This window comes from Colias eurytheme, chromosome 3 (genome assembly GCF_061535395.1).
Source record: "Colias eurytheme isolate Ceu_HAF_F1 chromosome 3, ilColEury1 Martin Lab GWU primary, whole genome shotgun sequence".
NCBI classification, from domain to species: Eukaryota; Metazoa; Arthropoda; class Insecta; order Lepidoptera; family Pieridae; genus Colias; species Colias eurytheme.
Window position 1 is genome coordinate 1360854 of NC_142982.1, and position 26601 is coordinate 1387454.

The window sequence follows — 26601 nt, forward strand, 5'->3', positions numbered from 1 at the left end:
ATTTTTCATTCACTACTTAGAAGCGGTTGCTTCTGCATTGTCCTTATCGGATATATATTTGAAGACTGTATTGGCTAGGTGTCTATATTTCTCTGCATGGATGCTGTCTGGGAGGGCATAGATGGCTGGTTTCCCGCTATTTATACACTCGGACATGTCTGGATCGACCTCGAAGCTCTCTATAATCTCGAGGCCCATTTCTTTGGCTGTCTGTTTGGTTTCGTTGCCGAATATGAAGTTTCGAGTGCCGCAGTTGGGACATATTGCATGAGACATGTTTTCGACTAGACCAATGATAGGAACTTTGAGCTTTTCAAACATATTCAAACCGCGTTTTGTTACTTGTAGCGCTGCTGATTGAGGCGTCGTAACTACTATGGCTCCTGTAAAATTTATATTTTCTTTGAAATTTTTTAAATACATAAAAAAAATCATAAGGAGCAAATCCACGGCTTTCAATTTTTTTTAATATAAAGGCAGAAAACACCACAAAAAGTTCTAAAGTTACGTACATAAATTTGACGATTTTTCTTTAGTCTGCCGCATATTACAAAATTGAAAATATTGTTTTCTTAATTTCTTGTTCTGTTAAATCCTGGCCACTTGTACAATACCACATTCTACCTGCCTTGTCAAATATACAAAATTGCCTTGTCAAGTATACAAAATTATCTGTTCACAAAAACTCACCATCAATAGGCAAGTTTTGTGCGAGCGAGAGATGCGTGTCCCCCGTCCCCGGGGGCGTGTCCACCACCAGACAGTCCAACGGTCCCCACGCTACGTTCCTCGTGAGCCTCTCCAGCGCCTGCATCACCATGAGACCGCGCCACACTACCGCATTCTCACCAGAAACCAGCAAACCCATTGACATGCTGAATAAACAATACAATTTGTATACATGTTTATATTTCCCAGAAAACAAACATTGTAAGAGGAATGTTCAAAGAATTCATAGACCTCTTGAGCGAAATATTGGTAAGAAATTTGTGACTAGTGGCTTTTATGAAAACTCTTACAGTTTTGAATGCGTTGTGGCAATCGTAACACAGATACAGCGAAATAGTGTTGTGGCCGACATCTTCGGCGGCGCATTGTGGCAGTGAAGAAAAGCCATTATGAATTCTGAACCTAATTAATTTACTACATGACGCACATGCCTTTTTTTATTAAAACTACACCTTTACTTTCCCTGTTAATAGCATTCTCAAGCAGTAAGTTGCATTGTGATTAAGATTTTTTCTTTATTAAGATGAAATATTACTGTTTTATAAGAGAGGATGAAGGGTTTATAAATTAAACTGTTTTAGCTTTTGATACAATATGTCTAATATTCAATAAACACATTTTATTATTATTTCACTTACCACTTAACACCATAGTTCAATAGCGGCTCAATCAGATTATCATCATTGAGCATCGGCTCTCCATTGATATTCATCATGAGCGGCACAGACGGACCAAACACATCTGCATCCAGCAGCCCTATCTCTTTATCTGGCTCTATCACTTTCATTGCACATGCGAGATTCACTGTGAATTATAAAGTACAATATAGGTATTAGATGTATATTCTGGTTCGGGTTAATAGAAAATATTATTTCAAGCTTAAGAATTTTTTAAATATGTGGTTTAACCCATTGAGCCCCGAATGGCCCGATCGGCCCGATCGGATCACGACACAATAGATTTTCTATTGTGTCTGTGATTCTGGGGCCTGAGTTATTATGGTAGTAAATGTTAAAATATGTTATTTAAAAGTGCTTCTAGAAGAAGTCTAATTGAATAAATAAATGTTTGGGTTTTAGTTTTATGCAAAATTTGTGTAACAAGTCTTTCTTCTTTATAAACTGTATTTTAACATTCATTTATATTGAACTAGCGACCCGCCCCGGCTTCGCACGGGTGCAATGCTGATACTAAAAACACTACAGAAAAACTGTGAACGTTGTATATAAAAACATAGCGGCCCGCTCCGGCTTCGCACGGGTATAAAATAGATAGCCGGGCGGCCGGCCGGTACCGCCGCAAACGCTACGTCCCGCAATTTTTAAATCTGTAATATCTTCGAAAATATACACTTAAATCCTACGGTGTAAAAGGCCATATAGATCTATATTAAATGAACAATGTATTTAAGGTATTTAATTGGTTAAGGATTAATGCTGTATTGGTTAAAATCGCATCGAAAATTAGCCATTATTTGTCGTAAAAAGTAAATGACAAAAAAAGTTATTGTGGGTTATCCATAAGAGATAGACATATACCATTGCGGACTTTTCTGTAGGCCTTTTCAATGTGTACAATACTTAGTACATTATTTTGATAAAACTCGTAGGGTTCAGCCTGCGTTTGCAATGTAAGTGGAAAAAATGTAAGTTTTTACGACATCACATTAGAAACCTCAAAAATAACAGTACTTCTCCACTATTTATTGGATGTTATTATACATATAAACCTTCCTCTTGAATCACTCTATCTATTAAAAAAAACCGTATCAAAATCCGTTGCGTAGTTTCAACGATTTAAGCGTACAAAGGGACATAGGGACAGGGAAAGCGACTTTGTTATATACCATGTAGTGAAGTTTTTCTTCTTATTTTCTTATTCAAATGAAATAAAATGATGCTTTGCAAAAGTTTACAAAATATGTTATCAGTTGCATAAGACTCATGTTTATAAAGTGTGAGAATTATATGATTATTTGTTTACTTTGCAAATGGAAAATTTTACATGGAAAGACCGAGTAGCTTATACTCCTTATTTTGATTCCAGTAGGACAAGCAAGGCAATTAAAAGCAATTGGAAATTATTTATATGATTTATTGAAGCAGTGTAATAATATTATTTGTATAATGAGATTTCAGTTTATAAGAGGAACAATAAATACCTATTTTTCATCTGAAAAACTATGTAGGTTTACTTCATCGTACTCACCAGCTGTAGTAGTTTTTCCTACACCACCTTTTCCAGAAGCTACCAAAATTATGCTTTTTACTCCAGGTAATGGCTTCTTCTCTGGCAAGCCTCTGGCCATGACTTTAGCTCTGTGTTCATTGATATTAGCCTTATCATGTTGTAGCCGTATTGTATGAGACAGTGGTGCAAACTGAAATAACGATATAAATATAACGGTACTAAAATAAAATATCACGCGTAATAGATTTCGATCAAGTTGAAAGAAGCACGAAGTCAATTCAATTAACTATTTGAATACATAGAAAGACGTTTAGTACTTACAGTATTTAAATTTGAAATGAAGCCATGTATTTTGGGTAAAATTCTTTGTATATTCATTTCAATATAATGTATTAATATGTTTCACCAGTTACCATCAGCTTTTGCGCAAATCCTACAAGTACTGGGAAGACAGTTCAAAAGGAATGTTAATCTTTATAAGTATATTATCGCCAAATATTTAATTAAATTAAACTAATCTAATATACTTATTTATAACTTAGTCCTAATAAATATTTAATACATTTGGACTATATAATACCTATCAATTGACATCAGCTGGCATTGACTTTATTGATGACATTGATGTTGAACGTGATAAGCGGTCCTTTTCACACGATCATGTTTAAAGATATAATATACGCATTTCAAATTATAATTTACACATATTTCCTTATGAATTTTATGAAAATATAGTGTGCAATAAAATAAATATGTGATATTTATAGCTAAATGACAGTATACTTTGTTTATTTAAAGTAAATTTTCGTTTATTTAGTTTATTGCTGAATTTGACAGAACTAAGCATGGAACGAAACATAACTGTCATGTGCGGTGTGTTATGTGTATTATTTCCTTGCGACAAATTTCGAATTTTTATAGAATTTCTTTCGACATAGGATAAGCAATCGTCGATGTGACCATGGCGATTTGCTTACGCACATTTTCACACAAAATATTGCCTATAAATGGCATCGTTACGACCAAAAATCATTCCAACCGCTTATCCCGGAAAATCCCTGTCCGGACGCAATTTCTGGAAGATGTAAGAATATTTTAAGATAATTTTGTTATTTGGATTACTTTTCTTTAAAATTTACAATAATCATGAAGTAAATTGCATATAATACATATATATGACCTCGAGAAAATAATATAATTTGCACCTATATTTGTTTTCAGTTTCTGAAACGACGTATATCGAGTTGTCAGCTTGCACCTCAAAGTACAGTAGATTATAATATAGACGATATTTATTTTCAAGAAGTAGCCGTATCAAATAGTTTGAGTAAACAGAATGAAAGTCTAAAACTAACCTTTATTGAGACGCCAGATGGGGTAAAAATTGATGAACTTGGTATTAAGTCTGTGAACATTATGGGAGATGATTATGTGGAACCAAAAAGGTTGCCAACATGTTTGAATCGTCTGCCTGCAATTAATATGAACTGTATTGATTTTACTAAATATTCTGGAGAGGTAAGCTGTTTTTTATGAACAATTGAATAGCTTCTGTATTTACAAAATAATCTTGTAATAGCTGCTACTTTCAAGGTAGCCTCCACAATTACATTGCCAAAGTATGTTCTATTGTAACCCTTAATTGCAACATAAAGCATAAACTTAATGTATATTGATCCATATTCACTACATAGTATAAAACAAAGTCGCTTTCTCTGTCCCTATGTCCCTTTGTTTGCTTAAATCTTTAAAACTACGCAACGGATTTTGATGCGGTTTTTTTTTAATAGATAGAGTGATTCAAGAGGAAGGTTTTAGTATTTAATTTATTAGGTTTAAGACAAAGCGGGCAAAGCCGCGGGTGGTAAGCTAGTATACATACATATTTATTTGCCAAAGAATACAATGTACACTAATATACAGTATTTAATACAATTCTCAGGACCTAGAACCAACATGTTTATCAGACTTTGAAAGGAATGCTGTAGCGTTTTGCCAAGGACCTGTATCACCAGCTCCCGCTAATCAAAATTTAAGTGAAGAGGGGAAACCCAGTGAGGAACAGTTGATGAAAATCTATCATGTTTTATCCACAAATGTAAGAATTATGCAAATAATTTAGTCAAATTTCAAAAAAGTTTATAAATAAGTTCTCAAATAATAGAAAATTAAGTTCCTCTAATATTATTTAAAAATAATATAGTTTTAAAATGAAAATTCTACATTAAGTTACACATATTTAAAAAAAATCTATATATTATGCATAGCAGCATCATCTGATACTGTTCATTTTAGCGGTCTGTTAATAGAGTATCAAGGTATTTTTTATTCTTCATGTAAATTACAACAGTATGTATTTTTAAGCAAAAATTGCCATTTACTGGATTCATATTATAACTGAAATTCTATTAAATTGAGTTATTCATATCCTCTTTCAGATGCCAGAATTGTTCTTCAAAACATTGGATTACACTATTTATCATCCAAATTTAGTATTTGTTAACAATATTAGGGGTATGACAACTGTGTAAGTAAAAATATTTGTGTTAACAACATGTAATGATGAAATTGATATTTTTGGTTTTATGGCATTCAAATGCTTTGTAAATATAAATTTATAAAGAATAGAAAAAATTGGATATCTCAAGTGGCCGATTTGGTCAGGCATCCGCCACGGAATGGCGCGAAAGGATGGGGGTTCGAGTCCCGCCTCATGATCGATTTTTTTCTATTCTTTATAAATTTATATAACATATAGGTAATGATATTTAAGATCATATATTAGATTAAGATAGAATTATTTTATTATAATAACATCATCAAGTTGCTTTATCTAGGGCAACACTTCGCAAGGATTCAGAGGAAAATGGCGAGCATTTCAATGATAAACAATACAAGTTTTCCCGCCTAAAAATAGCTTAATTAGACATACATTTTTATGTTTAAAAATTCAATTATGATTTTATATTAATACAGTTTTAAATAACTTTATTTCAGAGGATTAATTCACTATGTCAAGCAAGTTGCACTGCTGCGCACAGTGGGCCACATTAAGTTTGCCTATGTCAAGTTTGAAGTTCTCAAAATCACTGCCCATCCAGAGGATTCCACTATCAAGTAAGTTTGTTTTTAATTTATAAAAAAAAATGATTGTTTTTGAAGTCACTGGTGATGTTATTATAATATTTGCAACTAAATGAGTACAATTTTTATATTCATAATTTTTTTTTAATCGTTTGTATTCGAAGCAAATAGTATGAAAGTATTTGATACCAAGCAGATTTGGTGATAAAAAATTTAATTATTTTTTGACGAATTGTTTTTTTTTCTTTTTTTTTATTACTTAATGCTCTTTACAGAATGAGATGGCGCATCAGCGGTATTTCCGGACTGAAGGTGTTCTTCATGTTTTGGAAATACAAGCTCTGGAATTTGAAAGAAGCATTCCGTGATCAAGTAATGTCAGTAAAAGCATTATATTTCTTATAAATTCTTATCACTAAGGGTATAGAAAACAGACCCATCCGAAATGCACATAAAATTTCATGAGAATCGGTCTAGCCATTTATACATAACATTAAGTTTATAAATATCTAAGAAATTATTTAGAATGATAATATCAGTTGTGTAATGCCTTACATTATACATTCAATACATGCCAAGATAATGTATTATAAATAATAATGTCATTAATAATAAATAGTACTGTCAGCCAGATGTTACTGAGTTCTTTAAATTTTTAAAAGATTTACAGTACATATTGTATTTTTATAATTTTTATTTCTAGGTGGTATGATGGATTTTCAACATTCTATGTTGGTTCAGATGGTCTCGTCTACAAGCACGTAGCTGATAAAGTAAGTTGTAAAGATTTTAATACTTCAAGGATACTTCTTCAAATATAAGTGATTTAACCTAACTTATTGGATCTGTAAGAATATCCAATTTGTTTTTTCTTCATTTAATTAAATTTAAAATATATAAAACCAGCTGTACCCCGCGTTTTTATCCGCAGTGCTCTGCTCCTGTTGATCTTAGCGTGATGATATAGCCTATAAGCCTTCCTACTTATATGGGCTGTCTAACACCGAAAGAATTTTTCAAAGAGACCAATAGTTCCTGAGATTAGCGCGATCAAACAAACAAACAAACAAGATCTTCAGCTTTATAATATTAGTATAGATTATTCCTTAATTAAAAAAGTAAAATCTGTATTTATATTTCAGGTAATGCCAGACCAGGACACAATTATAGACGACGAGGAAAAGGCGCCAATTGCCGCTAAACTAGCGCTATTAGTTGGTCTCATCCCACGCAACTATTTATCAGATGTTACCCCCTACTTTACGACTTCATCTGGCACCACAGATCAAACAATTTTGCCCTTTAAAATCCTAGAATAGACAATTTTGTAGTTTTTTTAGGCCATGTATTCATTGGGTGACATTTGTCCTGTCAAAGTTACTACTTGTGTAGATTTTTGTTAGTTTTCGTTATAATGAAATAACGCTCACAAAATATTGGTTATATTAAAATAAGTTGCAAATGTTGCCAAGTGTGTATATGACCTTGAATTATGAATTGTTAATTTATTTTTTGTTTAATTGGCAATGTCAGGACAGTATTTGCTCGCTACAAACTATTTTAATACTTAATGCTAATTTATGCGATTTATTGGGCAAATTATGCTTCTCAGTGTGTCAGGTTGTATATTATCTAGTTAATTATTGTGAACGCCTTATTGTTTATATACACGTTATCTAATGTAATAAATAATGATAATATTAATTTGTGACTTTATTTTAATGCATCCAGATTAACTACATAAACCTTTAATACCACATTATTAATTAATATAGCTGAAGAGTTTGTTTGTTTGAACGCGCTAATCACAGGAACTACTGGTCCGATTTGAAAAATTCTTTCCATGTATATAGCTCATTTATCGAGGAAGGCTATAGGCTATAGCCTATAATATATAATATCACCACGCTAAGAGTGCTAAGACCAACAGGATCGGAGCAATGCGGGTAAAACCGCGAGGCACAGCTAGTAATTATTAAAACTAATGCAGAGCGCATTATAGCAAAATATGTGGAGATTTCATTTTTCGTCATGAATATCAACATTTCAAACCCCTTTTTTCCTGTGTTTACGAAATAAAGAAGTATTATTTCATCACAAAATTTATAGCTCTTTTTACAGGTTTGAGAAGGCGTCTTGTACTGTTCAATTCATGCATGGATAAACAAGTTTTATTATCAGCAAGATTATCAGATCAATACCAAACGGCGCGGGTGGTTGTATTCAACGATGTAGATGCAGATGATTCACTGAAAAAAAAAATTTAAATTAATTATACACCTCGCAACAGAAATTAAAGGATTTTTTCATAGGATTTTTTAAACATTTCGTTTCTAAGCACTTTTCTAAGTTACTGACTTTATTATTGATTACTTTATGAGCTGTGTTTAATCTGTGCAGTGTAGATCTCCGGTATCCTCTGAGCCGGTATCTGTGTCCGGCACTCCGGCATTCTATATTTGTCTATGGAAGTTTGGAATTTGTAATTTGTATTTTGTACTGCGAGATTTGGCATTTGGTTTCAGTATCGTGTTGGATTGTGTTGTTTCTTCGGTTTGTGATTGATACTTCAACAGAAAAGTAATAAAATGGAAAACGATCAATAGTAATTTGTTTCTCGTAATTGTAAAGTTTATAAAAACATTACATCAGTGAAATTTGCAGTGTATTTTTGTGTTATCGACACAGCTGATAATTTGTTTGTGACTGCTTATGAATAATAATAATTATAGCCAGTGAAATATCTTACAAGATTGTATGCACACATATAAATATTAAATCATTGGAATTTCCAATTGGTCTCTATAGAGTGAAACGCCAATGTTGTGACCACGGTGAGTTATCATTTTATCTACAATAATGTTAGTGAACTATCAGACGGGGTCATTGTTCCTGACAAAACGCTTATGAACAATTGGTTTAATTGAAGTTAAGAGTAAAGATGCAGTTAGATGCGTTCGATTATATCCGTGGTACCCTTTACGAAATTGCTTGATGGAGTTTTGCCAAGGCTTTCGTCACACACACCGAAATACTCTCGTCTCGATTTTGAATGAAACACGTAACAAAGATGTTTACGCAGATTAGGACGTGATGTTTGATTGTAACAAAAGCTTGATAACTCGATAATCTGTAACATTTTATATTTATTGAATTTGTTATTATAATTTCATGAGATATCAGATAAGTTTTATTTAAGGATTATATTCTCAAAAAAGGATTTGGTATAATACATAAGTAGGTTCCTCATATTTTTCATAAAATTCTGAGAAAACTTATTTAAGGATATCTTCACAAAATTAAGCTTTTAGAAAAACAACCCATAGATTTAACAGCATTTTTTTTTCTGTAAAGCAACAGTATTTTTATTTAACATTACTAGAGTCAAAACTTAAATGCAAATATTAAAGTTTCAAATGTAGAAATTTAAGTGGGCAGTAAATACAGTTAGTGTGAGTAATGCTTTATCTAGGTTACTTTACAATTAGCACATTGTATCGAATCCTTTGTAGGGTTTCTTTGCTAATGCTGAGATGTGTTAACAGTTTATAGTATAATTTTGTATTTACAACTTAAGAGCGTATACGCACTATGCGGGTAGCCGCATTGCGGGTAGCCGTCCGGCTGACCGCAATCACAATTATGTACGTAATATTCATTTCTATGCGCACTGTGCGGTCTGCGGTAGCCGCATCGCAGTGCGCATAGAAATGAATATTACATACATAATTGTGATTGCGGTCAGCCGGACGGCTACCCGCAATGCGGCTACCCGCATAGTGCGTATACGCTCTAAGGGTTTAAAAATAACAACGGAAATAAACAATATTTTTTTTTTACCCTCAGCCCCCGGAATCACAAATCTATTGTGTCGTGGCCCGATCGGGCCGCTCGGTGCTCAAGGGGTTAAACAGATGAATTTGTAACAGTCAATATTATTTTAAAGCTTTTGATATGTTTTGAATGCTTTTTTTAAACCTAATTGTCTCAAACATAGCTTGCATACATAATTCATGCATCAGTACACTTATAAGTTAACTAGGTTTTTAAATAATATTTGTAAACATCAACATAACAAAATGTATTGGTATAAACCACAACACAAGAAAATGCACTGTTTATTTTTTAAACAAAGACCACAATCTTCTATATTTATTATAAAGAAGATTATGTATATTATGATATTATTGAATTTACTATAGCAAATAACAAGTGCTTAAGAAGAGCAGAACTCAAATTATAATTAAAATTCTCCACAGTAATAAGAGAAAAGTTTTCATTGTTCTAAAGCAAACAATGGACGATGTTTTATTTTTTCATTGATTCTAATGAGGACCCTTGTGGGATGTAGTATTTTGTTTGAACGTTCAATTCATTCAATTGGCTTTTTCTTGTTGTACTCAATTTACTAGTCTGGATTTGTATAACATTAAATTGATTTGTTTTTTCTATACAAAGTTTTCTATAAAAAAGCATTGAACGGTTTTCAATAGTGGTTGAATTGAGAGTGATTATTATGCTAAGTTCATATATTTTCTATTATTACACATTATTATTAGATGTGATTTATTAAATGTTGGAAAGTAGTTTGAACAGCTTTAATTGAAACAGAGTAAGGTGGGCTAATTTTAAGGACAATTTATTTTCAATATATTTATGCACCCAACTCACTTTTACCAGTAATTCCCAAACCATCAGATATTCTCAAGTGACACATTACATTATCTGCGAAATATTGAGAAGATTGCAAACTTATTAAGAATTTAAAGCTGGCATAGAATTGTCATTAGGTTATCTTAAATGAAAAGAAATTCTTAGTTGAGTCATTAATCTTAAGTGTATACTCAATAAAATGACTCAGTAATATCCACAATGATTCAAACTTCCAACAACATGTATTTTCAAATAACATATATATCTTTACAAGTTGTTAATTATGTAATTACTGTTCAAGATAAGGCAATTAAGAATACACCATGAAAACCAGCTTAATTCGGAGGTCATTGACTCCTTACAGAGATAAAAAAGTTTGACCCTATTACTTATGAGTTGTACAGGGAATAATATAGGTATTAATGTTCAAACTTTGTTCAATTGTATGGATATAAAAAATGGTAAAAAATGATATTGTAATTTGCAATTATAAATTGGGAGAAGTCACCAAAACAAATTTTTAAAGCACTTTCTTTTTTACATTTCTTTATTTGATTAAAGAAAGTTTGATGTAGAACATCTTCATGACACCTTCATTCACACTTAACTTTCACGATTACCGAAAAATACATTTTTTCGTTTCAAGATATACCTACTTCAATTCAAACACTAAAATAAACTTTACATTATTACAGGTACTCCACCCGTCAGCTGAATACATCAATCCAAAACATATGTCCCCAACTTCGGCACTATAAAAGTGTTCCAAGTGTCATAGTGTCAGTGCAAGTGTTACTATGTTGTGAAGATGTCGAAAGTGCTATCAGCGCTCGGCGGGGCGCTCCCGGACGAGCGTCCTCTACTCTCGCTCCAGATCGTGGAGAGCGTGGCCAAGTGTCCTACGGGATACTGGCCGGTGAGCCGCACGTATGATGAGGACGCTGATGCTGGGCTGCTGCGGCAGACAGGGCTGTTTGGGAAGAAGCCGAGCCATTATATTTGTTTGTCGAAGTCTGAGGGTGAGTTTGGTGCCTTTTACAATATGTACAATACTAGCTTTCCGGTGGAGATTTCGCCTGCCTTGTCTAAATCGTAATAAATAATATACTAAAACTTTTGAATCACTCTTATCTAAAAAGAAACGGCATTAATATCTGTCGCATAGTTTTAAAGATTTAAGTATACAATATAGGGACATAGAAAGTAGCTGTGTTTTATACTTTGCTGTGATTAAAGTAAGAATAATCAAATGTAACATTCAAGTATAATGTTAAATGTGGTATTCTCCATAAGATATATAGAATGTGTTACAATATGATGATAGAACATGTTATATTACTTTTCAATTTTTACTTTAGCATTTATAATTTAATTGATGTATAAGTAAGTATATTTTTGAAAAATTAGACCAATAAAAATGCTATTATAGCTACTCTACCAGGCTACTTATGATTCCAAATCAGAACAAATTTCTTCAACTCTCTTGGTTTAATGTGCCATTTTTTTTCAATATTAATATATTATATACCTATCTATATTAAGAAATAATACGGAACATACAACGAAATAATTTGTTCCCATATAACTGATATATGGGTACCTATTTTCATATTTTGTGACTACAATTACCTATTTGGTTTCTCAGATAAATAATATGTTCAATGACTATCTTGAGAAATATTCATCTATAAGTGCTGCCGTAGTAGTTTTCTTAGAATTGCATTGCATAAAGATATTTAATAAATGTCGTGTACTAAGATCGTACCTACATAGTTATACATATATGTAATTACCACTTTAATATCGAATCGATTCTGCGTCAGTTTGTATGTGATAATCTTAGAGTAACGACATACTCTAAATATTGACCAAATTTAGTATAGTAATTGTTCATGAATCTAATCTCCTAAAAGCTTTTACCACGTATACTGCGCTAATGTGAAAAGTTTTTAAGGTGATGAATTAATTTTTCTAACATTTACGGCCCTTTTTAAACCTTCGTAATTTTTATATTATTAAAGTTGTCGTGATGAAAATTCTTGACAAGAAAGTTCAATAGTAACACAATACGTCTACCGTTTTAGAAACATGATTCCATGATATTTTCTCAATAGAAAAAAAAAACAAAGTTCTCATTGTTATTTTTTTTTAATCTCTGGCATCTTCAAAATAACAAACGTAAAGTTACGACTTTTTGGATATTAACTATAAAATATACAACCTATACGTCTACCGTGTTAGAATTTTGAAATATGCGATGGTTTTGAAATAAACAAGAAATACTTGAAATTAGCGCCTGACCAGCCAATATAGCGAGAGCCGCCCTGTACCTTCCTACCCCGATCGCTGCACGAGTCATTCCCGCTACGGCCGTCACACGGGGAACTTGTGTCGCTTGCGCAATCGTAAAAAAGGGTGACAACACGATAAGACAAAATGAGACAAATGGGGACAATAAAGAAAATAAGAAGAAGAAACATAAAGGTTGGAGGAAAAAGAATGCTTACAATTGGAACAAATTAATGAAGTAAGTTGGTTTTATTTTAAATTTGATGATAATTGTATTATAGACGATGTTTGATATGTACCCCTGTTTTAAGTACATAACGAATGTGTAAGATTTTTTCATTTATAGCATAAATAATCTTTTCAGAAATCCGGAATCCAGAAGGAAAATAAACCCACTGATTGTTCACAATGTGAAACCACTCCTTCGTAAGTATCTTTATTCAGTCAAAAATGTATGTTATCAACGCTCTACTGGTTTTATCGCATGATTCCATTTTTAGCAAAAAGCAACAAAGTGCAAAGAAATAAAAAATCATGGTGAACTTAGTGGAAGTATGGTGGACGTAATATGGAATTATGGAACAGGAGCTCGTTGGAGTAGTATTATATTTTAAAAAAATTTCAAGAATTTCTTAGTAGGTGGTAGATAAGTATGTTGTATAAAGAATTTGATGTTGATATTTATTTCATTTATACTTACTACACCTGTGCGGGAAATTGCTTAGTACTAAAACCGGTTTATATTCATATTTACATAGTAATGTGAGTTTTCATTTCGAAAAATTTTGTGTAAGTATATTAAATTGAGTTCCTGGGTGATCTGGAAACACAATTGGGCCCGGAGGATGGCGCTGCAGTCACTCCTCCTAATCACATGAACCGATTTGGATGAATATTTGTGTGCACATTTCATTGTTGTGGGATGATTGGTTGATTCGTTTTCACATTAGCTAATATTATGTATTTTTGTTGTTAGAAAGTAAACTTAATGTGTTTATGTTTATAATACATTATTATTGGTATAAATAAGCCAGTGTTCGTCTCACATTGCTGTACCTGCCTATACCTATCCTACCAGGGCCTAACTTTGTTCTGGCTATTTTATTTTGATTATTTGTAATGAATAATCACAATTATAATAGAGTGCAAAAAATAAATACATGCGTCAATATATTTTGTGTTTTTTTTAAACAATTTTTTTATTTAAAAAAATATCATTCCGACCGCGGCTTTGCCCGCGTGGAATTAGGTTATATCGTGAATCCTGTTTTATCCCACAGAAGTGTTCAGTTCGGATAAAAAGTATCCTATGTGTAAATCCAGGCAATTAGCTATATTTTATCAAAATTGGTAATGTAGTCTTGACGTGATTAAGTAACAACTAACAAAAAAATATACAAATTAACATCCAAAGTTTCGCATCAGTTTTACTGTATTAGCGATATCTTCCACTCTTGACTTTGACTGAGAAGAATTAGGGTTTATAACTTCTTTCAGAAATAGTACCTTTCATTTCTGGGCATGATGTAATATCTACGTCAGCATCAAATTCTAATCTAAATCAATTCAGTAGTCCGCGTAATTAGGTACCATTTCATTTTTTCAGAGTAACAATATTTTTTGTTATTTTAAAGATTATTTATAACCTGTATTATTTTGTAATAAAGTAAACATTACGAAATAATAATAATTAATAATTATTAATAATGTCTAAGTAGTTGTTAAAAAGAAGATAATTTTGTGTTTATAAGCAAGAAAATAAAACCAATAAATCAACAATTAAATATATGTATAACAATATTATAACTGTATGACGACTCCATACATGTTTGTCCCGAGTCGGCCAGCGGCAGCGCGGCGAGTATGCAAGAATGACTTCGCGCACACCCGCGTTCGCGATAGCGAGCTATTAGACTCCGCCCGCCAAGCAGTGGATTTTTTTTTGTGTATCGTCTTAATGTATGTTTGAATTCCTAAATTGTTTGAAAACTACGAGCCGTTGTTATTATGGTAATCTCGTGGAATAGATGTAATTTTGTTTCTGCATGCGTATTGCGAAATCGAAGGGCAATTTTCCAAATTTGTAGATATAATTTTAAACGATTGTCGTTCTCTATAATGACGTTGCATTCACCGTTCAAATGTTGATGTATAGTGCACGGATATGATAAGATTTAAGAACTTCATTATGATAAGTATTCACCGGTGATCTCACTTTTATCCGGACTAATTAACTAATTTATTACAGCAACTAGTTTAATTGGGTCATACCATTGTGCGATGGTAGGATTTCACTAATTTCCTATGCTTACATCTTCAGGTCTTTCAGGGAGAGTATAAAAAATTCTATTAACAAAGTTTTGTACTCGCTCCGTATGCTGAAATTTAATTTCAGCCCATACATTACGCAAGTAAATAAAAATTGTTTATTACGTAACCGTTGAAATGGGTTATTTTTGTTGTTGTTTTACGACTCGTTCAAGTCAAGTTTAATGTAGGCGCCTGAAAGATTAACGCGTTTTGTATCGATATTACATACTGTGTACAATGTATTATTCACTAATTTACGATTGATTTAGTTTTAAAGTTAGTTTGTTTAACGGTTATGTTGTCTATAGACCTATGGTTGTAAAAATAGGTCTAATGTATTAAGTAATATAGAGGAGCAGGGACTATTGTGACGCGCTGAAGTGGCAGATACATCCGGTACCAATAGTCACCTTTGCATGAATAGCTATTGTTAAGGATAATTTAGTATCTTTTTGATAAGGGAATGCTCTCTGTGGAATGCTCTGATATTCTGGTATTTCCACGGACAAATTAAATTATTCCTTTTATTTGTGGAAAGCGAGCGAGCGTAATTTTCACTCTGTAGTGTCAATATACACCGAAATTTGTTTGCTAAACTTAAACAAGGAAGGTATTTAGTCCCCTTTTAGCCATAATTAAAATAGAATACCTAATATTGATCATGTCTTTATGTATTAGGTACTAGGATTTCTAGCTAGGATTTCTATCGTATCTTCTACTATCCTCTTACATCTTCTTGTGTTTTTCTCAGGTAATATTTAAAATATTCACGGGCCATGGCTAATAGAGCAAAGTATAGAGTCATACATAAAATAATGTTTGTGGATACAATAATATCTAGACTAGACTATCTTCGAAGGCGTTTGTCATGCAAAAAATGGACGACCGAGAAACGACCGAGTAACATGCATGTTGAATCCTACTTATTAGTTAATTCTTATACAATGCAAGTAGATTAAGACTAATTCAGAGCCATTGTAATGCAATTTTGAGTTAAAAACAGTTTCCTTTATGATTTGATAATTTATCCTGTTTAGGTACTTTTATACAGTAGGGTATGGTACCTACACAATAATAATACCCAGGAATAATAATCAACACTATCTTCTACAAAGCCTTAGTATTATCTTATATATAAAATTCTCGTGTCACAATGTTAGTCTGCATACTCCTCCGAAACGGTTGGACCGATTCTCATGAAATTTTCTGTGCATATCGGGTAAGTCTGAGAATCGGCCAACATCTATTTTTCATATGTACCACGGGCGAAGCCGGGGCGGACCGCTAGTTATTTTATAAGATTAAAATAAATGTGGTCTTCGATGACTTAATTTTCCCTATTAACGATAATTTTCTCACTATTTACCGAATACTTAAATATCAAGGAAATAAAATTCGAAGTGATTTTCTAAGCCTAAGTATTAACTCAATTATATGAAAGCAATTTACCAAGTGAAGCTTGTAAGTTAATAAACTTACAAGTAATTTAAGACTAATGTAATCTGCTTAGAAGCGAATCTAGCAAAAGAAAGCTGCTTACGAAACCTTATACGTTTTGATAAGTCTAATTTGTGTGTAAATTGTAAGCTGAGTATTGAGCAGGCTCTACTTTCATCAGCCTATAGTCTGGAGGATTTACTGTTAATTTACTTATCTGGAGGATTACGTCGTGGGAATAGATCGGTGACAATGCAAATTGCTATTACCTATAATCTATATTATACGTTAGAAAAGTCTAACGAAATCTGTGGCTGTTTAACGGTGCAACGGTGCATAGATCAAACGAATATAGAGCTAGAGCGAAGAATGCTCTTGCATTATTTCGTGTTAACGAAAACTCGTATTCAGTGTTGTTCAGTATTAGAACATTGCATAGAATCTTTTCGAACCCACTAATAGACCGGGAGATACTGACACAAAATTTCGAGTCATTTGTAACAGGATGGCGGTTCTACAGGGGTCTTAGTACGCAATGACAAAAAGAAAAACGATGGTGTGAACGCTGGTACCGGCGGCTTAGTCGCGTGGGCGTTAGTCGAACTCGTCGGAAAAATAGCGAAGTCAAACGATTTGTAACACAAAAATTTTAGAATTTACCGATAGCCCATAAAAAAGAAGTAGGCGGTAGTGTCATGCCATACTTTTCCGGTGTGACTTACAGCCCGCCATACCGACGCGAATGTGTTGATTTAAAAAAAACAATTCAACCATTTGTACCAGGCTAACTTTTGCACAGGTAACCATCGTCGTGCAGCCATTTACGAAAATCGCCATGCCATACTTTTCGGACGATTCCAAATGGTCGCCATACCGCCGAAAATCTGCAAATTTTTTTTTTCGCCGAACCATTTGTAACACTCTAAATTTTTTTTTCAACAACTCCTGAATGATTATAAATAGAAGTGTGATAATGCCATACCTGTGGGAGGTGGCGAATGTGTATAAGATTTTTTTTTATTGTATGATTTTATTCGTATTTTGAACGATTTGTAACAGTATGGCATTAATCTTTCCTATAAGTTTGAGGTTCAACAAATATAAATACAAAATTTCAAAGATCTAGGTGGTAGAAATCTTCACTTCTATAAATTAATAATAAATTTATTTATGAAGTATGGCAGCACTTTTTCCCCCTACTAGAAGTATGGCAAATATAATAATGGTCACATTTTATCAAATACTCTCCAAAAATCCAAATGCAATACTGGTACAAAAAGTTTGGCGAAAAAAAAAATTTTTGCAGATTTTCGGCGGTATGGCGACCATTTGGAATCGTCCGAAAAGTATGGTATGGTGATTTTCGTAAATGGCTACACGACGATGGTTACCTGTGCAAAAGTTAGCCTGGTACAAATGGTTGAATTGTTTTTTTTTAAATCAACACATTTGCGTCGGTATGGCGGGCTATAAGTCACACCGGAAAAGTATGGCATGACACTACCGCCTACTTCTTCTTATGGGCTATCGGTAAATTCTAAAATTTTTGTGTTACAAATCGTTTGACTTTCGCTATTTTTATGACGAGTTCGACTAACGCCCACGCGACTAAGCCGCCGGTACCAGTGTTCACACCATCGTTTTTCTTTTTGTCATTGCGTACTAAGACCCCTGTAGAACCGCCATCCTGTTACAAATGACTCGAAATTTTGTGTCAGTATCTCCCGGTCTATAAGAACAATAACGTATTTTACATAGTGGGGTTAAAATGAGCATTCGCTCGTTTGATCTAAATGCATGATCTAAATGTAAAACAGTCGGGTTAGCTATAGACCGGGAGATACTGACACAAAATTTCGAGTCATTTGTAACAGGATGGCGGTTCTACAGGGGTCTTAGTACGCAATGACAAAAAGAAAAACGATGGCGTGAACGCTGGTACCGGCGGCTTAGTCGCGTGGGCGTTAGTCGAACTCGTCGGAAAATAGCGAAAGTCAAACGATTTGTAACAGTATGGCACTTATTTTTCCTGTAAGTTTGAGGATCAACAAATATAAATACAAAATTTCGAAGATCTATGTGTTGGAAATCTTCACTTATATAAATTAATAATAAATTAAGTTTTCAAGTAAGACAGCACTTTTTCCCCCTACTAGAAGTATGGCAAATATAATAATGGTCACATTTTATCAAATACTCTCCAAAAATCCAAATGCAATACTGGTACAAAAAGTTTGGCGAAATAAAATTTTTTTGCAGATTTTCGGCGGTATGGCGACCATTTGGAATCGTCCAAAAAGTATGGCATGGCGATTTTCGTAAATGGCTGCACGACGATAGTTACCTGTGCAAAAGTTAGCCTGGTACAAATGGTTGAATGATTGTTTTATTTAAATCAACACATTCGCGTCGGTATGGCGGGCTGTAAGTCACACCGGAAAAGTATGGCATGACACTACCGCCTACTTCTTTTTTATGGGCTATCGGTAAATTCTAAAATTTTTGTGTTACAAATCGTTTGACTTTCGCTATTTTTACGACGAGTTCGACTAACGCCTACGTGACTAAGCCGCCGGTACCAGTGTTCACACCATCGTTTTTCTTTTTGTCATTGCGTACTAAGACCCCTGTAGAACCGGCATCCTGTTACAAATGACTCAAAATTTTGTGTCAGTATCTCCCGGTCTATTGGTAAAGTTATTGGTTAGTTTTGACACGAACGACAGTTTTTAGTGATCAACAGCGATTTTTTTGTACCAAGTTAGGCTTTTGCGTAAAGGAGAGTGAAAGGATGCTAGTATGTCCGAAATATCTTTTGCTTCAATATAGTCTATTATAACGTCGGGTTCATCAAATTCGGTTCATCGGGTCATCAATCAAATTTTATTGTCTATATTTGATGTGTAGGTACACATATGACTCATTGAACTTGGAAAAAAAAATCTTTTATCCCACGCTCATGCTCATATATGAGACTTAAATATAAATTGAATAAAATAAATATAAACAATAACTATTTTTATAAAATATAATTTACTAAGACAATGTGAATGTTTTTTACCCTAATAGAAAAAAATAATTTGGAAAATCCAAAAGTGCACGCCTCATAATTTTTTTTTAATAAATATTTATTAATTATTATTTTTGTTTATTTAATAACAATTAAACCACATCGAATCAGACCCTGAAAAATGAAAGGGTTCTATTCCTGAGCATACTCAAGCGTAAGAGAAAAAAAAAGACTCGATTAGTAAAGTATTTCGGTTGCTATCGTGTTAACAAGAAAAAGGATCCGCACATACAGACACACGGACGTCCAAGACAGAACTTTTTTAAACTGTTTTTTAACTAGTTTAAATAACAAAAATGACATCAAAAATATCATGAACGTTAAAAATAGTGTTTTTTCTTAATATGTGTGTGTATGTATTATCTTACAAGTGCAATGTATGATACATAAAGACATTTTAAGTTTGAAAAATCAGATGTTTTGCGCGAAGTGACAGTAGTACCCACCTCAACGCTTCGCTTATGAGGCGTGCAAAACTGATGGACGTGGGCTAGTGTTATTTTGTATTGTGTGGGGACAGTTAAGTTGTTAACTAACCTATTTAACTATGCGAATAAAATATTTGTTTCTTCATATTGGGATCAAGCCTAACTTAATCTTTCACAATTTCAACTTCCTGCCTATAATTACTTACAATTTAATAAAAATAACTCGTACTTGAAAATGGGCATATTAAGTATGTGAAAGTTAATGTAATATTTTTTAATATTATCTAATGCTTAAGCTTAAATGGCTGAGCGGATACGTTATTTGGCAAAATATAAACCGAAGTAAAGTTTAATCTCTAATCCTATTAACAAAACTGCAGAAAATAATAACTATAGATAAAAATGTCGGCATTACATAAAGTGGAAAATAGGTGTAACGAAAAGTACTAGTTACCAATTTTACACCGAATAAAACGATTACTGTGATAAATCAATGAATGGCAGTGATAGTGCTCTCGGAACCGGTGACCGTGGCGGCCTTCGACGGTCAATATTATAATGTTTTATTGGTTGGCACTTGATCGTTTGAATATCCTTAGTTGAATAGACAGTTACTGACTCAATTTGTAATATTCTGTGGGTTTCTATGAGGTGACTCATGATTTGGTTTTCTTATAACTGAAGATTGATTTTCAGAAATAAAAAATTAAATAGTACCAACGACACACGTAAATTTAAATATTGTTTTTAATAATTAATCGAGCAAAGGCTTTTGTTTCTCGAGCTGTAGAGCGCTCTTGACATAACTCGAAGTGAATCAAGAGTATATGTAAGCTCTTGTAAGCTCTTTACATGTCAACTTTATTAATTCTTAATTCTTATCTTCTTATTTTCAACATTCAGTAATAAAGCAATTAATGCAACTAACACACGGAGGTGTGTCTATAGAGATAACACTGACTATAAAGACGGTAGAGTTCTAATACAGTTTGTCGTCGTCGTATATGTGTACGATTTTAGGTCAAGTAAAAGTTTGCTTTCCCTACCATATTTAGATCATTTAGTAGACCTTAATGTTTATCCAATACTTCGCATTATGTCCCGACGTGCTATGGTCTAAATATGTAGATTTTCATTTCAACTGTGGGTTCGATGTAAATATGAAAAATTGAAATGTAATAAAGTGTAAAATTGGCATGATTTGAAAAGACCAACGTGCTTGCTTGATTTGCTTTCCGATTCTTTTATGTACATAACGCTTTCCGAACCTGTGGTAAATATTAATCTTACTAGTTAGTATTACGATGACGCAAATGCTACGCTAAAATAAGTACAATTGAATCAATAATTGAGTTTGAAATCAAAATGTCCATTCATTCGGGTCTTAGGTGTGCATAGGGGATGTAAGGGTAGGTATACTTAGCATTTTGCATTCTATATTTTATTTATTTTTTTATTTATTTATTTAGCATCAAAATTCGGATATCGCAGATCCATTTGTTAGTAAAAAAAAAAACTTAAGTATTAATGTTAGTAAAATTACATCTAAAAACTAAAAACTAAGTCCACCATAGGACACTCTACGCGTAGACATGTCGCTTTGACGCAACAAGTGTGCGCACAAAGTGTCCCATGATTGGCGCACTTACATCCTCCATTGCTGGCGTAATATAATCAAATATCCCTGTACCCAGGTGTACCGGGCTACGTTATGGACGGCGTCGTCGTCCTGGGCGAGCGTGAAGCCACGCCAGCCGGGTACAGCGTGGCGGGGCGCGCGGGCAAGCGGCGGCTGTGCACGCGCGTGTCGCGGGTGGGCACCGCGCCCGCGCCCGCCGCACCCGCGCTGCCCGTCACTGACGTCATCGTGTGCTCGCGTATGAGGACCGCGCCGCAGGGGTTCCTGCTAGCTGGGTGAGTAGCTAGAACTGTAACAAAGGCCGGAGTATGGTAATTGGACGGTGTTGTGGTCCTGGGCAAGCGTGAAGCGACCCCCGTTTAATTGGCAAAACTACAAGTATGGCAGGAGTGTGGTTATCTTCTGTATAAATGCTAATAAGAGAGACATTTTTGTTGTGTATGAGGATGCTGATGTCTAAAATAGGGAAGAGAATTGGGGCTATTTTCTATATCATGAGTTATAGCAGAGCAATTCATGTCTAGAGAAAATGCTGAAATATTAAATGAGACTTAAGAATAATCTAGAATGGATAAGAAAAACAGAATAATTCGTCTCCAGCAAAAATATTAAGTTCTGCTTTGATATGTTTTATTGAACGCGATTATAAAAGACCGGAGCTGAGACTTATCTTCAAACGTAAGGTACTCCAAGTATTAAAACTCTATCGTAAGTGTAATCATGTTCTTAGAAATCACAACTTGCTTGGACACTATAAAGATGGATCTGATAATAAAAGTTTCAATGATAATTTTAATGTCTTTTATGTTTTTACTTTTTAGAAATTCATGTCCCAACTTATCTATTAAAGTCTAATTATAATTTTCTATATCACTTTCCTTTCGCGCATTGATAGTTGTTTTATCAGATGCGGATAACTAGTTATCGAAGTAACTTCCTAGTTGGTAAACGAGACCCTTTAGACCCCTAGTAATTTAATATGAAAATATCAGGTTACATGTTAGTCGTAGTATAATAGTCTATAGGCTATCGGTTGCTAAGAGTGAGCAAATAACATGTTTCTGTTTAATAATATTGATATTTGATAATGACTATTCCGAGCGTAATTATAGTAGAAATAAGAATTAAAATTATCGAGAAAGGTTCAGACTCTACGATTCTTTATCAGTCTTTCTCGGTGATATTCTGAATACCGTTTTAGAAGTATAACGATATACTGCATTTAACATTTAATACATTGAAATATTGAAGTAGAACTAATTGACCTTTATAAAAAAAATTGAACTATGTATTTTTACTAGAAGAAAAAGGAATCATAACCAATGAGTCAGTTTGAAACACTACGTTTGTACGATTTTAGAAAATAGCAGTTTAAAGATACCATTTTTGTACAAGACTTATATTTTCTACTACACTCTACTGCACTCTACTACTACTCGTCTACTCTACTTTTTCAGTTTGCATTGTTGTTTTTAACTGTTAGTTAGTAGTGTTTCGTACACTGATCAAAATAAAATTTGCAGTGAAATAAACGGCAAAGTGGTCTGCTACAAAGTGAGCGGCGGCAGCGGGGAGACGTCGCCCACACACCACTCGGAGTACGAGAATGTCATATCCAACATCACACCTGAAGCTAATCGGAGGTAACTTCTTTTGAACTGTGGTTTAAAGAGCTTTAAATGTCTATTTTACATGTATGTATATTGTGTTTGTAGCGTAACGGCTCTACGTATGCGATTCGCATTGGCAAGATTGGTCAGAATGTTGAATTCCGACCAATGAGTAACCTATAGTTATCCTAACAAAACCAATAGTCTAATTTTTAATAATTAGTTATTCGTAAATAATAAAATCCAGAATTATATTCGACGTAGTGTTATTTTGGTCCTTCGAGCTGGATTTGTGTAGAAATGTATAAGTTTTTTGTATTAGTTGGAGGAATAAGGAATTAATTTCCTAATGTATTCTGTTTCCAGTGCAGCCTCAACTAAATTCAAACATTTCAAATTGTTATGGCACGGATGTTCACGGTACTGTGTAGAGTTGTGTGCTGTGATCGTGTGTTACTAATAAATAAATCAATTTGTGTGTAAAAAAGATAATGTCTTGAATACGACTGCAGTTCGTCGTGATATCATATGTTTATATTATCCGCAATAATTTATTATAGGTCTTCATGGATCTTTTTTAAAATGCTTTGCAATATTTTCCATTCTCATAAATATGCATACTTCTAGGAATTAACTATATAATATAAACATCGTGTTTGGAATGAAATATAAATTTAGTTGTTCTTCTTCACTTTTATATAACCACTACAAACTTCATTGTTTTATTTTCCTGTAATTTAAAATCTATACTAGAATCGAAAACTGCGTCCAAGTACACCACAAAAATTACATTTACAGATTAAGGCCCGTCCCCGAGCGACCACCGAAACTGTCCCCACTGGTCACAGAACTGAACAACTTGAACCTCAAATCGCCAAGCACTTACCCGAAAATTGAGGAGTTCACCACCGACCATGATTACGAAGCCCTAAGTCCGTCTTACAATTTGAAGCCGGCTAGGCCTGCGCCCCGGCCACCGAAGTCCCCAATACCCTGTCTTGTGGGTAGTCCGGGGGTAAATTCTCCCCATTCTCCCCATTCCCCGCATGGAAGGAAGAAAGGCCCCGCACCGTTGCCACGGGTTACCAACTACCAGACGCTGGGAGGGTATAATGGCTTAGAGGGAGTGCCGTTTGTACTGAATTCGAAGTTGAGAGGGCTGCCCAGTGATGCTTTGGTGAGTTATAAATGACTTTATGAGCAGACTATTTGCATTGATTTGTTTTATTTGTATTCTATTTTTTTATTCTTTCTGCATATTGGATATGCCTTTAATTCTTCATTTTTTGTTTTAAATTGACATTTAACTCAATTTTTTTTGGTTGATATGATAGTGAGTTTTCATTATTTTTTTACTGGACCATAGAGACGGAAAAAAATCATAATAATGTTTTTTTTTTATTTAATTTCAGGGTCAAATACCAGTAATAACGAAACGGTCTCGTTTCGACCTAGACAGAGATTACGCTTACACGTTCACTGTGGAGCGGCAGACGTGAGACTAATATATTAAAATAATTATATTTTGAATGTATTTCTGGCTTATAGATTTTTTCTGTATTATTTGTATAAGTTTTTTATGGATACAAAAGAAATTCTTTAGATTTCCAGAAATAAATGCACACACTTCTCGTACAATAGTATTCAATACGTAATGCCGTATTTATTTGTTTTTCATAAATAAATGTTTTCTTTTTATGTTTATAGAACATTTTTATTGTTGAAATTTGTGTAGTTTTCTGCATTCCTGTTACAATATAGTGATCAGAATATTATATGAAATAATAGTAATTGTTAACTTTTTAAAATAAAAACTTCGCCTTATTTTATTTATTAATCGATAGTCAATAATACATGTATGTCACAATGTAATACTCAATTAGAAAAAAAAAAATGTTTATATGAATAAAAAAAACATTGGCTTATTTTTTCTAAGCATTAAATTTAAATATTGTTTGGGAATGATATTATGGAAACAGATTTTTAATAGTTTCTGAGATAAGTTACAAAGTTGGTATGTTTCCAACGATGTATATTGACGTATTAATAAATAATGTATTAAGTTTTTCTTGCCATACGTCAAAAAGGAATAAAATATATATTATGTCTGGTAACCCTATACGTATTACGTTTATTGATGGATTTCTCTTAAAATAAAATTAACTTCATGACAATCTAATGCAAATTATTGGTCAATAATTATATAATTTTTTATTGAATAAGATTTTTTTAAACATATCGTGGTATAGGTACTGCAGGGTCCAGCAAATGTGATTATATACGGAGTGAGCGACAAGACTGACGGTTGCTAATGTAAAGTGATTGAAATTTCAATAGCTCGGTGTTGCCATCTTGCGGAATTTTCTTAAAATTAAATGACTTTTTAATCTGTGCTTGGGGTTCTATCGTGGTTTTATAACAAAGTGTGCTTATTCTGATTATTCTTTATATATTTCATGTAAAATCGACCCTATATTCTTTGCGAGCTTTCAAGGTTTTCAATCGTGTTTGTAACTTTTTTCCACGCTACTGTCCCGTCCATATTTTTTGAATAATGAAATTTCTCAGTCGGCTTCACAGTTTTTTTAATGTATAAAAACGAAAAACGAAATATTTGCTATCATTTATTTTGCACGTACGCGAGCAGTTGTTAGAGTGGACTCAAATTTCTACTATAATGTAGACTTTTTTGGTATTTTTACGAAATTCTTAGTTGTATATGAGAACTATAATTTTATTAAACGTGCCAATTGAAGAGTAACTATAAGTCATGGTGGTATCTAATTAAATGATTCTGATTCTAATAATAAATTCCATTTATAAGACAGATTAAACCAACACCAATAGTTAAGATTTAATGTAGTGTAAAGGGTGAAACAGCCAGCCAATTTTGTTCCTAGTCAACTTGGTATAAATAAAATACAATAAAACGGTAACGTATTTAAGATGGTAACACTTACGAAAAATTTTGCAACATCTCGTCATCTATACACACTTCAAGCTTCACATTCAGCTCAAATGTACGAACGTTGTATATATTATACCTTTTTATACAGATATTTTAGTTGTATAATATTGAAAGAAATTATGGATAATGTTTTTCATGTTTTTATGATTATGGCATTTTATTTGGCGCATGTTAGGGTTAATTTTACAGCTATT

The 26601-nt window shown here is 33.2% G+C and overlaps 4 protein-coding genes across 4 annotated transcripts; 3 read left to right on the forward strand and 1 right to left on the reverse strand.

The window, feature by feature from the left end:
• Window positions 1–9: 9 nt before the first annotated feature.
• On the reverse strand, window positions 10–3515 carry Nubpl (NUBP iron-sulfur cluster assembly factor, mitochondrial). Its single transcript, XM_090119317.1, has 6 exons — window positions 3500–3515; window positions 3241–3361; window positions 2938–3109; window positions 1368–1533; window positions 691–875; window positions 10–383 (listed from the first exon to the last, which is right to left on the reverse strand). Exons 2-6 carry the CDS (start codon window positions 3295–3297, stop codon window positions 13–15), a joined length of 951 nt encoding a protein of 316 aa, XP_089975443.1. The 5' UTR covers window positions 3298–3361; window positions 3500–3515; the 3' UTR covers window positions 10–12.
• Window positions 3516–3763: 248 nt separating this feature from the next.
• Window positions 3764–7718, forward strand: LOC149909335 (uncharacterized). The gene is made up of 8 exons (XM_090119314.1): window positions 3764–4003; window positions 4141–4437; window positions 4862–5017; window positions 5358–5446; window positions 5917–6036; window positions 6279–6380; window positions 6707–6776; window positions 7146–7718. Exons 1-8 carry the CDS (start codon window positions 3881–3883, stop codon window positions 7320–7322), a joined length of 1134 nt encoding a protein of 377 aa, XP_089975440.1. The 5' UTR covers window positions 3764–3880; the 3' UTR covers window positions 7323–7718.
• Window positions 7719–8493: 775 nt separating this feature from the next.
• Window positions 8494–25344, forward strand: Mvb12 (multivesicular body subunit 12-like Mvb12). Its single transcript, XM_090119311.1, has 6 exons — window positions 8494–8837; window positions 11352–11675; window positions 21885–22104; window positions 23353–23472; window positions 24238–24616; window positions 24852–25344. The coding sequence occupies exons 2-6, from the start codon at window positions 11465–11467 to the stop codon at window positions 24936–24938; spliced, it is 1017 nt and encodes a 338-aa protein (XP_089975437.1). The 5' UTR covers window positions 8494–8837; window positions 11352–11464; the 3' UTR covers window positions 24939–25344.
• Window positions 12249–13957, forward strand: LOC149909337 (uncharacterized). Its single transcript, XM_090120136.1, has 4 exons — window positions 12249–12252; window positions 12961–13183; window positions 13310–13371; window positions 13446–13957. Exons 1-4 carry the CDS (start codon window positions 12249–12251, stop codon window positions 13484–13486), a joined length of 330 nt encoding a protein of 109 aa, XP_089976262.1. The 3' UTR covers window positions 13487–13957.
• Window positions 25345–26601: the final 1257 nt, after the last annotated feature.